Raw genomic sequence first — 15,154 nt, forward strand, 5'->3', positions numbered from 1 at the left:
TGCGGCATCAGTCCATAATTCCTTCAAAAAAAGAAACAATCAGGAGCCAAAATCAATTATCTAGAAAGACTTCTGTATTGTTTCATGCAAGCTGATGCAATGCATCATTTAATTTATTAAGCTCGTACATGATCATTTCTTGAAGTGTCATGTAATTTTATTTTTTTCATTTGATGTTTAGTTTATGATTAAAGAGTTACTGACATGAACCTCTTCCCTTAATTTAATGTCAGTATAGCAGGACAGTTATTTTTCTTGAATCAGTCGTACCACACAGTTTTTCTTATCATAGAACAGTTGCTTATTATGATGAATGTAACTCCAAATTCTCAGTGTAATAGTTAACAAATTAAAATTAAATTCTAAAGTTTTATATCTCAGAACATGTAAAAAAATAATGTGGTCTGTAGTAGGTCTTAACATTAGTTTAATACAAACTCAGATAAACTATAAAATGTGACATATTACACTGTGTTATTATTTATTTACTAAAGAAAATAAGCCAAAATGCAGAAGCAGTGTATAAAAAACCAAGCACACCATTACTACTTCCATGAAGATGTTAATCAAATGATCATGATTAAATGATCATCAGCAAGTGTGCCCACCTCTATAAAGGCAGACATTTTTGGTCGTTTGCTCGGTGGGGTATTCCTTTGGGATTTAATGCAACACCAAGGTAGAAAGAGATCAATGTTAGAGGCTCATCAGTTCCAGGTTTCTTTCAATGTTTTTCTTTTGATTAGAAAAAACTGAAGAGGTATGGCTTGTTTGGTAGCATTGTCAGCCAAAAGCCTTGTATCCCTAAAACCTTAGCTTTGCAAAATGGCATCTGAGCAAGCCACAAGACTTCTGGGACGATGTTGGATATCGTTAGCTTCATAGCATAAGTGCCTAAGTCATTTTTTTGTGATGACATAGGCAGACGGACAGGATGATGCAGCAGTGGTAGGGGAGTAAAGTTAGGCAAAAATCTCAATTTGACCAAAAAATGACTTAGGCACTTATGCTATGAAGCTAACGATATACAAGTCTAATGTGGATATGTTTGGCCAAATTGGCTTGTTTGGTGAAAGGAAAAAAACACAGTATTTCAGCACGAACATATCATACCAGTCCTCAATCCTGAGGTAAGAGTTTTGACTTAATTGCAGCCCCAACAACAGAGTAAGGAAGACATAATTAACGTTGTAAGAAAATAGATGGAGGGACATAATTAGGAAGGGAGAGATTGGGGTAAAATGAATGGCTACTTTGAACATGAACATTTCTTTAAAGTGTGGCTTTGAAGTTTTTAATAGTCACATTCAACATTCATCCAGTCTCATCCACTTATCCTTGTCAGGGTCGGGCTGGAGCCTATCCCAGCTGTCATAGGGCTGGACAGGTCGCCAGCCTGCCGCAGAGCTAACACAGACAACCATTCATACTCACATTCACACCTATGGACAGTTTAGAATTACCAGCTAACCTAACCCCAACTGCTAATCTTTGGACTGTGGGGGGAAGCCGGAGTACCTGGAGAAAACCCACGCGAACACGGGAGAACATGCAAACTCCAAACAGAAAAACCTGGGGGTGGAATCAAACTCAGGACCTTCTCACTAAATAGAAACAGTGCTAATCACCCCACCCACATGCAACATAACATAAACTGGGAGTGTCAGTAGCACAGGAAAAAGTCATGTGAAAAAAACTTTTCTTGAACCTCCTGTTCATCTGGACGTAGCGTTTTCAGTGGGAGAAACGTTTCATCCAGATGACTTCTTCAGTCTCAGCTGACTGCGGGATTCCAACCTTATATACAGTACATTTGCACAGTAACTGAAACTAGCACTGTTGAAGGAATAAGCCTTTCTTGAAACATTTTACTGCTCCAAAGGTATCAGTGATTATATATTACATGTATTTTCACTCACAGTCCCTTTCTCCTGTCTTGTCTCTTTCAGATTCCAGACAGATGCAGTCATCACCATCATGGTCTTACGATCAATCGTATCCTTATCTTGGCCAGATAACTACACCCACTGTTCCCACGGCTAATTCTCTATCACCTGGTCGTTCTTCTCTCAGTGACCTGTCCTCTCGACTAACAGGTAACAAACCTATGCGTGGTGACACATGTAGGGAACACTGTGATTAAGTTGTAACAATCAACCTTTGTCTTCTTTCAGGCTCTGAGCTCACTGCCTTTGGTGACCCAAGGATGACCTTAGAACGGCCTTTCAGTTCCCTGCCCTCCTTGCCTGACTCACGTTTTTCTGATCCCCGGGTGCACTATCCTCCCACTGCAGCTGCCTTTACCTACACCCCATCCCACAATCCAGTCTCCAATGGTGCACTCGGTATCACAATGGCAACAGCCATGGCCACCACCCCTGCAGGGAGGTACCACACCTACCTGCCTCCACCCTATCCTGCAAATGCACCCCAAGCTCAGAACGGGCCCTTCCAGTCCACCTCCTCACCATATCTCTACTACTCCACTGCCGCTGGCTCCTACCAGTTCTCCATGATGACAAGCGGAGCAGGCAGCAGTGATTCACGCTCACCACCAAGGATCTTGCCACCATGCACCAATGCCTCCACAGGTTCTTCCCTCCTGCACCCCTCTTTACCCAGTCAGAACGAAGGGGTGGGTGCGGAGGTGGAGTCCAGTCACAGTAGCTCACCAACAAACATGGCTCCTGCTGAAGCTGTCTGGAGACCCTACTAAACGAGTAATGGCAGAAGTGAAGGGTGCACCCACCCACTTTGTCATGTGATGCACACACTGGCAAGGGTGGAACAAATAAAATGAAACGGTAACATCCGGTGGGTCTGCCTACTAATTAGCAAGGAATATTGAGTTTCAAGTTAAGCTGCATGTTAAGACCAGTTTATGTTAGAACTGGCTAATGTCGGTACCAAACATCACACAACTGGGAGCCAGAAGAGTACAGCCAGTAGGAAATACTGTCACATCAGGGTCTATCAAGATAGGATTGCTCTCTGTAGAGGAGAAACAACAAACTGAAGACACTGTGCTCGAGCAGGACTGGACTGATCTCAGCCAAGCATCCTTTGTTCAGTACCAGGACTTATTCGTCATAATGTGGTTGATGATGTGAATATATTATTTGCTCCTGACAAATGTTGTGATGAACTGTTTGTGTTTACTGTATCAGCATTCTTTCTCCCTTTTTTCTTTCTCAACTAAAGTTCAAGAAATATCATTTTAGACATGAAATAGTTCAAAGTTTTCCATTGTTTCCATTTCCAAAGTTCACTGTATTCCATTAGCTGTGTTCATCCAAGATGGTCTTCTCTGTTCTCCAAATCCACCACCATTTAATTTTGAACCAACAAACCATCGCACCAAAGATTGCACCATTGTAAAAGCATTGAATTTGTTCTCATGACACCTTTTTAGAGTTTATTTCATATTTGTTCCTGTCTGTGTGCATATGTGTGTTTGGGTGAGAGTCCATGTAATTGTGTGTCTGTGTGTCAAATTTTCCAGTGATCCACTACTGATTTGTACCATATATAGCAATGACTGTATATGACACCCTAAGATTGTTTTCATCACCCCTTCCTCTCTCTCATTGTCTCTCTCAAATAGACACACAGACTCAGAGAGACATACAAAGACACACACACACACTTACGTCATAGTTTGCTATAACACTGTTGTGTATATTTCAATTAGACTGATGTAAATATAAAGAAAACACAACTGTTTCCTGGTCCTTTAATATGTTTTCATTGTTATTTGTCTCTTCATGAATAATCTGCCCTAAGACAAAACACACACACACAACACACACGATCTTTTGCTGTTTCTGACCCTGAACCTGAAGTGCAACACCAACACACTTAAAAGTCGAGTGAGATACCTGACACCTGCAGCCTGGAATTTAATACCAAATGAGTAATTCAAGTTTGTAGATGACTGGATCTATTCATATAAAAAGGACACCAAGGTATCGTTGGAGACAGCTGGATATATTTCTAACAAAATGAAACTCAGAGTCTGTACTCTCCAAACTGAATGAAATGTTATTTTTAAACAGTTTTTATTTCAGTTGAGGTTGTGTGCAAAATAGAAACGTTCAAAGTTCTTGGATTTATTTCTCAAACTCTTTACCTAATATCGTTCCCAAATGTAAGAACAAGAGTTGGTACTCTCTAAGGTGTGTAGCATGATGTTTCCATCTTATGACGACAGTTATTGATGCTTTCTTTTGAGTTTTGATATATGACACAGTATACACTTTATTGTCAAAAGCATTTGCTTGTCGGACTTCACATACATATGATATCCCATTCTTAATCGATTAGGTTTTCCACAAGGTTTAGGAGTGTGCTTATAGGAATGTTTTAGCATTCTTCCAGGAGTGCATTTATGATGTGAGTCACTGATGAAGGACGAGAATGCTTGGCTTGCAATCTCCACTCTAACTCATTCCCAGGTCTATATGCAGGCCAGTCCAGTTCTTCCACTCCAAACCGCTTTGTGCACTGGTGTGCACTCCTGTTGGAACAAAGTTTGGGGCTTGAAATTGGAATACTTTGGTATCCTAAATTATTAAGAGTTCCTTTAACTGGAATTAAGGGTCCCAGCCCAAGTCCTGAATAGCTACCCAACACCATGATCCCCCCTCCACCAACCATTACACCCGGCACGGTGCAGTCAGACAACTAACTCCTGGCAGCAAACCCAGACTTGCCCATTAGACTGCCAAATGGAGAGGCATGACTCTTCACTCCAGATACCACATCTTCACTGCTTTAGAGTTTAGTGGCAGCATGCTTTATTTTTATCCAACACTTTGTGTTGTGCTTGGTTATGTAAAGCTTAGATGTAGGTCCTCATTCATGGAAACCTTTCCGATTAAGCTCTTTGTTCTTGAGCTAATCTGAAGGCCACATGAAGCTTGGAGGTCTGTAGTAATTGACCCTTCAGAAAATTGAGTACTGAGCAGATGATCTATTGGACTTAGATAAGGCAAGCGTGGAGCCCAGTGCATTATATTATTTCCTCCATCCAAAAGGATGAACTACTGTTAATAAATGAGGGAGGCCATTGTCATGCATTGTCAAAGGAAGTCAGAGTCCACTGCACCAGTGTAGTGTCTAATAATGTGTTAAGACAATTTAATCCCAGTATCTAATGGTGGTCAGGGTGCCATTGCCTAGCCTGTAGAGGTCTATGCAATCCATTCATTGATTTGTCTTCCCAGATCATTACTGGCACAGTACCCAAATGGTTATGTAGAACGATGATACAAACAACATAAATGACAATTGGACCTTCACACCACTGGCCTGCTGAAGGTCATTTTGTAAGGGATTGGCAGTGTTTATCCAGATACTGTTGCTGCTGACTGTTTAAAAAGTTTTTGTTCAACTATCCAGAGTAGCTGTGTGTCTCCTAGAATCTCCTCCATGCTCCCGAGACTGTGCTGGGAGACACAGCAAACTCTCAGGCAATGGTAGAGTCCAGGTATCGCCTCATGCTACCCATAGTGACACTGAGCCTCGCCAAATCAAAACTAGTGGAAAAAACTCTCTGAAAAGATGAGGATAGAGTCAGCCAATTGTTTCCCCCTGATTAACACCCCCCACACAACTGACCAGATGAGTATCCCAGAAATGTAATACTGTACTCTGATCCAGGTGCTCCATTTTTTGAGCTCTGTATGACTGATGACAGATTAACAAGGAGCTGGATTCTCATAAAGTCTCAGTGATCATCATGACAGGGAAACAGGAGCTACAGTGAGAAAAAAACCTGAGACTATTTGTTTCGCTGTTTATGATTTTCCTTCAATAGTCTGAACAAACTCGTTAAAAATGTAAACTTGTATTTTGAAATTTTCATTTGTAAAATTTCTCACACAAATTTGAAATTACAGTTACAGTTTAAATCTCCAAACCTGTATTCACATTTTATTCATGTTTATTTATTATTTTAATATTTACAAACACAGCTCTGTGAGCTCTTAAATCAGTGAATACAAGTGCTCAACTGCACATATTTACATATTCTATGCTTTGACTTTTGCAACACTTGTTGCACTTGTAGCTGAAGGGGGGAAGTGGCGGTTGGGGGTGTGGGGGTGGAAGTCAGCCAATCAGAAAGCAAAAGACTGAGAGGTCTCATTCGCAGCTGCCCTCATCTTTACTTCTACTTGCCATTCACAGTTTAAAGAAAGATTTTCCACAACTTAAAGCACATTTAATAGAAAAACTTTATTTGAAAAAGACAGGATATAAAAAGACCAAGAAAGAAACCTGTCACTGGAAGTCAAACCATCTTCCACCATCGCGGGACCTGTTGAAGTGAAATTTATAGATTTACTTTTACTTTTTTCCTTGTATTGACTGCATAACATACGTGATATTGTCTGATTGGTCCTGTCTGATCTTCACTGTACTAACCATGGTTCTCGCTGTTCCCCTGAATCTCCAGTGTCACCCACCATGCTCATGACCCAACCTAAACGCCACTGACGCTTTCATCATGCTTCATGACCAAGCACCTACCTACTTAACTCCCTGCATTTCACCTGTTCAGCCCTTCTTTCATCTCCAGAGGCCAGTTTTAATATATAAATCAATGTAAATATATCCCTTTGATTTATTTGGGTCCACGTGTTGTCAAATACAATGATAATATAAGCGCATTAGTGTTTTAGAGATTCTAACTAACCCTCCATCTCAAATTAAACATCTGAGTTCAGAGGGAACTGCCACAGATACCAACTACAAATACAGGAGACTCCTGAATCTAAATAACTACAGATCCACTTAAACATTTATTTATATCACGATTTTCAGAAATACCTTAAATGTGTTCAATATTCCTTAACAGCATATATCAAATCTTCAGGCTCTGACATCCATCTGAAGCACTGCGCTGGTTTCTGCATTAATGCCTTGTGACTGAACATAAAAAGAATCACTCTTAGACACGCATTTGTCTACTTTTAATACAATATAATGAATAACACATTGAACAAAAACAGTAAACCCTTAGTATTAGTCAAACTTTACATTAGAAGTTGACTTTTTTTTAAGTAACTAGTTAACATCTGTTGCTCTTAAAGCCTGTTGAGTTCAGGGATTTATTATACAAGTGTGAGTATGAACTTGGTATAGTTTCCCTTTGGAATAATAACCATGGGCGAATCAAAATGAAAGTACTGAGGAAAACTCTGGTCTGTGTACTCTGGTGATGCCTGAGTGAAAGTGTGATAGTCCTGTGGTTTATTGTCAGGGGTGAACTAACAGTTCTGTTTTACTGCCAACAGTGGGACAAACTAATACTGCTGGATTGGCATCTTATTTTCATGTACTGGACATTTAAAATATGTTCTATTAAAAGTCTCTTTAGATATAAAATATGCTGTGAAAGAGGATCCTCTGCACTCCCATGGAAATCTTACATATTCATACTCTTTAAAAAATATTTTTAAATAGATCTTTTTCTATATATTAATATGTTTAGTATGGGATCTCCTCTTTGGAGACCTTTACTTACTTGGACTTAGGTCCTCCTGTGCTGTTCAGCGCATTGGGCGGCAAGTGTCCACCAACCTACTCGATCGGCTGCTTCGGCCTCATCCCATGCAATGTCTATGGTGCATAAGTCATCGATGAAGGTCCTCTGCCATGTTGTATGGGGGCGGCCTGGTTTGCATCTTCCATGGGGTGGGTTCCATGTGATGGCAATCTTGGGCAGTTGATGTGGGGGTTGACGTAGAACATGACCTCCAAACCGCACACGCCACTCAGTCACAATGTCCTGGAGGGGACGTGTGGCAGTTCGATGGTGTACTTATTCGTTGGTGACATGGTCCCGGTAGGAGACCCCCAGAATACGTCTTAGCCATTGCTGCTGGGCCACATGGAGTCTTTTTGCAATTCTGGCTGATGTTTTCCACGTCTCACAAGTGTAGATTGCAGTAGGTATAACGATGGAGTTGACCACGATCTTTGGGGTCGACCAGATTGGCCGGAGCTGCTGAAAGACCGCACCTGCTTTAACAATTCGACACACAACGTCATGCTCAGCATCTCCATCACTTGCCAGGATGCTGCCCAGGTAGGTGAATTGATTCACCTCCTCCAGTGGTTGCAGTCCTACCGTAATGGGGTCCTGTTTCGTCACGTAACCTGTCCTCATGACCTTGGTTTTGTTTCCACTGATCCATAAGCTCACTTTGGCTGCCTCTTGCTCCAAGCATGATGTCATAGTAGTCATGTTTTTCCGGACGTCAGCCAACAAAGCGATGTTGTCTGCAAAGTCGAGGTCCTTGAGGCATGTTGGTGGATGCCAAGGTATCCCAAAGCCATCTTGGTCCATGGCACTCTGCATAACAAAGTCAATGGCAAGAAGGATGAGGAAGGGAGAGAGGATACCCCCTTGCCTCACACCGGTCTCAATGGTGAAGAAATCCGTGTAGCCATCCTCTGTGCGGATGCAGCAACTGGACCAATAATTGTGATAATCTGATTAAATGCAGGGTAAAATGTTGTGCAGCTTATTTCTTCGCTTAACAGCACTTACACATAAAGAGGAAGTCTTTAGCCAGCTAGGAGCTACATTTCATTTGAACATATCAAATCACCAGGACTATGTTATCATTCATCAAGCTTTTGTCCTCCACTGGGATCAAAACTCCCAAATATTTAACAATATTTTTAACTGGGATATTTCTGTATCAGCAATGTCTTTTAAAGCAAGAATGTCAAAATTATTTAAATTAAGGTTTAAGCCTGATGTTAATAACAGATCAGACTTTGAGATTTCATTTGTGTCATTGTGACACATTGAGGGGCAGGGATAGCTAAGTAGGTAGAGTGGTTGCCCCATGATCGGAAGGTCGGGGGTTTGAATCCACTGAACGGCTCCCTTGAGGTACCCCTGAGCAACGTACACATTATTATTATTGTGTTTGAGAGAGTAGAAAAGCACCATTCATATCAGTCCATTTGCCATTAATACAATCACTTTTTTCTTATACTTATGTGCTTTTTATCTAACAGTCACACACATTCGTACTCAAATGGATGCATCAGAGAGCAGCTTGGGGTTATTTATGCAGGCAGGGATCAAACCACTAAAGTGACCCACTCTACCTCCTGAGCTACAGTCACCCCAGAGACAGTGACTTGTGTATATTTAAAGATAATGCAACTAAACTTATGGTAGATTATTGAAAGGTTCAGAATTTGGCTTACCGCTAAGAAGAGATGGGACGGCCATAACGAAATTCCCCTCTTAATCTGAGTGATGGCAGTTTCACCGATGATGTCTTGATTGCTTTGATAAAAAAAGTTATCAAATTTTTAAAAATTTAGGGTTAAAGATAAAATTGTGGAGAACTGTAGAGAATCAAGAATAAAATCAGGTGACTGCCAACAAGCCATTATTTGTAGTTAGCTCCAAGAACAGGTGAATATTATTGAGATATGAATGCCACTCATGAATCCACAGTGGGATTCCTGAATTATTTTATTTGGATCAGTGTTTCAACACTTTGCTACTATGAAAATTGTCATTTTATAATCATTGTTGAGTGTAATTGGTCTCCAGTTATCAATAAATAAAGGATCTTTGTTGGTTTGGGGAATTAAAGGGAGATGTCCTTTCTTCAATGAAGGGGACAGTTCTTCTTTTACAGATCGCTTCAATTAAAGAGAGCAGCTAATCATTTAATTGGTAAATTGACAGCAGAAACATCATTATTTTTTCTATTTTTGAGCTATTTTTATGTGCTTGTTTTTTTGCCATATGCAGTGGCTATCTTTCTCATTTAAAACCTTAGAAATTCCCAGTATTTTCCACATACATTACTTTTTGAGGCCAAATTCCAGGACTTTCCTATAACATCCTTGATATCTGATATGGGCTGTTCACTCTTCAGAAGTGAGCTAGTCTGAGCCTAACCCCTTCTATTGTTCCACTTACTGATATTTGGTGTCAGTGTCAAAATGTTGTGGTCTTTCAAAATAGCAGGAAAAATGTCTGCCTCATTTATATTCAGTTCAAGCTCTGCTGAAATCAACCAAAACGTGATTATAGACAGAGTAGAATCTTTGGATGTAAGCTGTTTCCACAGCGCTGCTCTGACCACTCTCGTTCTCACCAAAATGAAGCTTCTTCTCTTTCAGGAAGGAACTGTTGTTTGCTCTCTTTCAGATGTTTCTCACAGAGCAGAGGACGATGATTGCACATGGCTCGTCTGCCCAGCGTGTGCGTCACATCAATCATTGCCTTCTGTCTGAGCTCGGTAGCAGCTTTCTGACAGAATCAGGATACTTTCTGTCTCATGTCCTGTTCTCTTGTTCATTCTCAGCGTACAGATGCAGACGCCATCCTTTTTTGTAGCACTCCGCTTCAGATAATCTGCTACTGATATCACTTTGCTGTTTTTGAATATTTTCTCAAGAGCTTGTTTTTTTCTTTTGTTAATGCCATTGATTTCTTCATAAGCAAACTCTAGTCATGTTTAAGCTTCTCTATCATATTGGGACCACGTTTTCTAGCTTGTTTGCCTTGTTTACCTCGATTGTGAAAATACTGATTATATTAGTGTGGAACAGGGCATTGGTGTTCCTCTTTTTGACCCCTGGCCTATTTTGAAATTCTAACCAGGAAGGAGGAAACGGGTTAAACTGGACCACAACCATAAAATATAAGAAAATAAGATGTATTTAATTTTATATGCCATGGGACAGATTTACTAAGCGAGGCAAATTATTGTGATGTCAAAACTGCAGTGTGGAGCAATTTATAAGCAATGGTTCAGTAAGAGCACTTCAGTAAGACCAGTACAAAATACTGGCTCAAAAATCCAGTGTAAGCTCATGACCGGACCTGGGGCTTGCAGAGCCTTGGCCCCTTTGGGAAATGGTCATGGAGGGAGTGGTTCCCTCTTCCTACCACTTTCCGCTGGACGATGCTGCCCCTCCCTGGGATGTAGGGAGGGGCAGCATCCCAGGGAGGGATCAACGGCACGTGGCTGGATGTTCTGGTGTGGTTGTTGAGCCGCTCCCTTGCTGGTATGGGATGGCTTGGACCTCTTCCTTGTTAGGGGGCTCTGGCTCAGGTGCTGGCCAATTCTTGGGCGCCTGGAGCCCTGGGACCCTGTTCTCGGCTCGTGCCACTATCCTTTTTTTCCCTTATTTCTTCCCTCCTTCCCCCTTTTATTTCTCCTCTTGCCTGTCCTGCCTTAGACATTGTCATACTATACCACACATAATGTAATAACTGAAATGACACAAAAAGAAACAAATAAATAAACTGATAAAAGATACACATGAACAAGAGGAGCCTATAGCGAATTTATAGAGCTGATCTTGAAAAGGAAAACTATACTCACTCGAGAGGATGATACAACCATGTTGTTCCCTCTATCTGCAGCTGAGCACTGGTTGGCTTTTCCCCACAGAAGAGCGTTCAGCATGTAACAACAGATTATTTAAACGATATACTAACCTTTACAGGCTACTGTATAGTGTCTGCAATGATAAATAACGCTTTCGAGTTTGTTTGTTTTTTAGAAAGAAAAGACTACTTCATCTGAAAACAAAATGCAGGTATACAATGGAAGCCCAAATGTCCCAGTTTTACACTGGAACTTGAAAGCAGCTTACATTTGCAGATCTGTGCGAAGCTGGCGACGTTAAATTTGTCTCAAATCCCCTCTAAGTTCCAGGTACTCGTCACTGTATATCCGCCGGCAAGGCACAGGAAGCCGCTGCAGTATTCTCCTGGACGATAGGCGTCGCCACTCAGACAATATTGCCACATAAGCGCTGATATAGGAAGAGAAGAAGTCAAAGCCGGAAGTCAAGGCTTTGCCTTGTGTTTTTCTGAAAAGGTCTTTCCACAAACCCTCAAGTTTTCAAACTGTTCCAACATCTCTTTGTGTATACGTCTCTGATTATTATTAAATTATTAATTTAAATCATACAATTCAAATGTAGTAAAACCCGACACGACGTCACATCCTGCCGTACCATAACGTCCAAAGTTCCCGATGAGTAAAGGCTCCAACAGATACAATAATTGCATTTAACACTGTAGATTATTGTGTATTTATTTTTAACGTGCGTCACAAAAACAAACGTAAGCAAATGACGTCCGTTTAGCTCCTTTTCACAGCCATCAACACGCGGGGACTCTTTACGTCAGCACGCTGCGCGCCAAATCTTTACAGTGCAGAAAGTGCAAAACAAAAACTGCCGCGGGTCCTGCGCTTTCTAAAGGAAACAGCGCTAAAAGCGGATTGTTTGGGGCAAACTGCATCTCCACAGGATGTCGGAACACTTTGGATACTCACCCAGCTTCAAGCGACCAGCGGAAATTTTGCGAATGAGGTGCAAAAGAGCCCGAAGCGACACCGGTGCCGGGTCCACAGACCGCCCCGAACAAAGCGGCTCATCTCCGACGTGCGTGCGGACTTTCTCCCCGGAACCGCTCTCCGGCGCCCAGAACCATTCCGGGGTTGGAATAAAACGCAGGAACCCGTTCGCAAAAATAGAAAACACTTACAGTCCTAAGAAGAAACGTCTGACTTTCAGCGACGCCAGCTGTAACCCCGAAAACTCTGATAGCTCCGGGATCACAAACAATGAGAGAGATGAAGAATCATCGAAGAGAGAAGGCGCGCTAGATCTGGCTCTCAGTTTCAGGCTCGATGAGGCACAAAAACAGGAGTACCGACAAGCTTCCAGCCAGGTTGGTCTCGGTCCTTTGCACCGCCCGTATCATCAGAAAGCTCCTGTGTTTATGTGGTAGAGATGTAAACATGAAGGGAGACACTATAGGACCCCCTCTTACCTTTCCTGTCTGTGTCCTGCTGCAGAAATCTGGATCTCTGTCTGACAGTGATGTGTTGTTGGAAGAAGAACCGGAGCATATTAAAAGCCCCCTGCTAAAGGTGGGAATTTTTTCTGTATTTTTTAAAATGCTGACTGACATATCTGTGAGAATTGTCACTTTTCCCCAGGTTTTCTGTTGTGCAGTGTATAACCGTGTATTCAAAGGATTCCCCTCTGTCCTTCTAGAGCCCCCAAGCCAGTGCTCCCACTGCAGCTCCTGTGTGCACCCAGTATCCAGCAGACTGGAGCCTGAAGACTCGTCTCCTCCTGACCTCTCTGGTCTCCCTTTCATGGGCAGAGCAGCTCAAGGCTCAGGAAGAAGCTCAGGGGCTCAGCCAGCACTGCAGGGCACAGTTCAGTTCCCTGCCACACAGTCCACAGGTAGGCTCATTGCATACATGTGGAAGATGGACAGGCACACAGTAGTCACATATGTTGAGACACCAGTGACACCAGTTACAGCCCTCCAAATAAATTTTTTTTCAGCACTTGTTGAGCCCTCACCATGTCACGACTTTTCGATTTTAGACCCACTGCAGATGTTTAAACCTAAAATCTTGTTTTTTATTCAGCCAGATTATTTTTTGTGTAACCAAATTAAAAAATGATATCACAGAATAACAGAGATGATCAGTGTCACAGTTTCCATGTAAACCTGGATCAGTTTGATGATTCTGAGTCTCAGTCTAAAACAACGATTTGCATCTTAATAATTATTATTTATAATAATAATGAAAATTGCAGGTCCCTGCTGTCATTAGTAGGGGTTTTGTATATATGAGCTCTTTAGCCAGTAGGCGTGGATGATGTCAGGGCCTGGTGCTGCCCAACGCTTCATGCTTGAGACTCTTTCATGGATGTCTGCTGCTGTGATGCTTAATGGATCTCGTTCAGAGAGGCTGCTGTGGTCCGCTCTTAGAGCCACTGAACACTGAGCATTGCTGTCATGGGTTGTGTCCTTCTGCTGTATACTCTTCCGATATTGCTCCATCTCCAGCACCTCACACCTCAGATGATTTGATTTTCATGGCTTCGATCTCTCTGGTGTACCTCTTCAAGCTGCTAGCCAAGGCTGTGAGTCTTTGATGATCAGGTATGACCAACTTGCTGTACTTCTTAGACATCCCTTCCTTTATCACACCTTTCTGCAGCTCCGATACGTCCCTCTATGCTGCCTTGACCTTGGCCTCTAGTTTCCTTCTCCATGGAGGGTACTGCTCCTTGTGGGTGCTCATTTTGTTGCCAAAAAACTCACTGATCACTGCTGTTGTGGGGTAGATCAGTTGGTTTGTTACATTGATGACCACAGTGGGGATTGTCTGTAATGTTGCATTCACATCGCACAGGGGCTGCACGGCCTAGACTCCTTTCTTTTTCTCAAAAATCGACAGTGCACCTTATGTATGAATTCTGGTTGTGCTTACTGACCGTGAACCGATTTTATGTACACGGCGCTCAGCAATCTGTCAAAAATGTTGTAGTACGACTTTGGTAGCTACGAAGCTGCACCGCTTGATGGATTTACGGAGCATTACAGAGTGATACGTACTGTGCTTCAACGCAATACTACCGGATTGTGTGCGTATAAGGACCACAAATGGCAGCTGTTAAGAGACGTGGTTATGAAGCGGATTTCAAACTCCAGGCTGTCAGTCGCGCAGTAAACTTGGGAACAGAGCAGCTGTGAAATCTGTCTTTGTTATATTTTTTTTTAACATTTAATTATTGGTTTTAACCGGTTTTACATGGTGCACCGCGAGCATTAAAAAAAAAAAAAAAGTAAAACAAATAAATTGTCATGGTCCTGGGTCGTGCGACCCAGTGTTTTGTGTTTAACCTAATTTTGATCATTATCGTTTATGGTTTGTTTAGGTTCACTAGGTAGTCCAGCCAGTTGTATATATTAAGTCTCCCTTGCCCTTCGTGTGTTTATGTCTGTGTGTCTTGTATTGTCAAGGTCATGCTGTCAACAACAACAACAATCTTTATTTATAGAGCACATTTAAAAGCCTTGGGCATACCAAAGTGCTTTACATAAAACAATAAAAAATAAAACAGTTCACACATTCACATCAAATACATAAAGGTAACGGATTATGTTCACAGATAAAAGCCACCAATAAGAGTAAACTGCAGCACATAGGTTATAGCAAGGTAAGACTGTACCACCATGATAAAAGACACCAATAATGGAAAGATAGCAGAGAATTTAATACAATACAATACAATAGGTCACTGCAAGCAAGCCAGCATTTAACTGGTAGAAAAGGCAAGT

General features: G+C 41.8%; 2 protein-coding genes across 2 annotated transcripts in view; both read left to right on the forward strand.

Annotated features, from left to right (window-relative positions):
* runx1 (RUNX family transcription factor 1) overlaps nucleotides 1-3,723 on the forward strand; it is a 28,138-nt gene extending 24,415 nt beyond the window's left edge. Inside the window, exons 7-8 of the mRNA XM_005754518.1 lie at nucleotides 1,950-2,096; nucleotides 2,175-3,723. Of these exons, the coding sequence (XP_005754575.1) occupies nucleotides 1,950-2,096; nucleotides 2,175-2,716 (689 nt within the window). The 3' untranslated portion in view covers nucleotides 2,717-3,723. The remainder of the gene's footprint in view (nucleotides 1-1,949; nucleotides 2,097-2,174) is intronic.
* Nucleotides 3,724-11,994: 8,271 nt separating this feature from the next.
* Nucleotides 11,995-15,154, forward strand: part of donson (DNA replication fork stabilization factor DONSON) — an 18,869-nt gene continuing 15,709 nt past the window's right edge. The window contains exons 1-3 of the mRNA XM_005754519.2: nucleotides 11,995-12,736; nucleotides 12,864-12,938; nucleotides 13,066-13,260. Coding sequence (XP_005754576.1) covers nucleotides 12,314-12,736; nucleotides 12,864-12,938; nucleotides 13,066-13,260 — 693 coding nt within the window. The 5' untranslated portion in view covers nucleotides 11,995-12,313. The remainder of the gene's footprint in view (nucleotides 12,737-12,863; nucleotides 12,939-13,065; nucleotides 13,261-15,154) is intronic.

Source organism: Pundamilia nyererei, unplaced genomic scaffold (genome assembly GCF_000239375.1).
Source record: "Pundamilia nyererei isolate P.nyererei 1_Seehausen unplaced genomic scaffold, PunNye1.0 scaffold00579, whole genome shotgun sequence".
Taxonomy (NCBI): Eukaryota; Metazoa; Chordata; class Actinopteri; order Cichliformes; family Cichlidae; genus Pundamilia; species Pundamilia nyererei.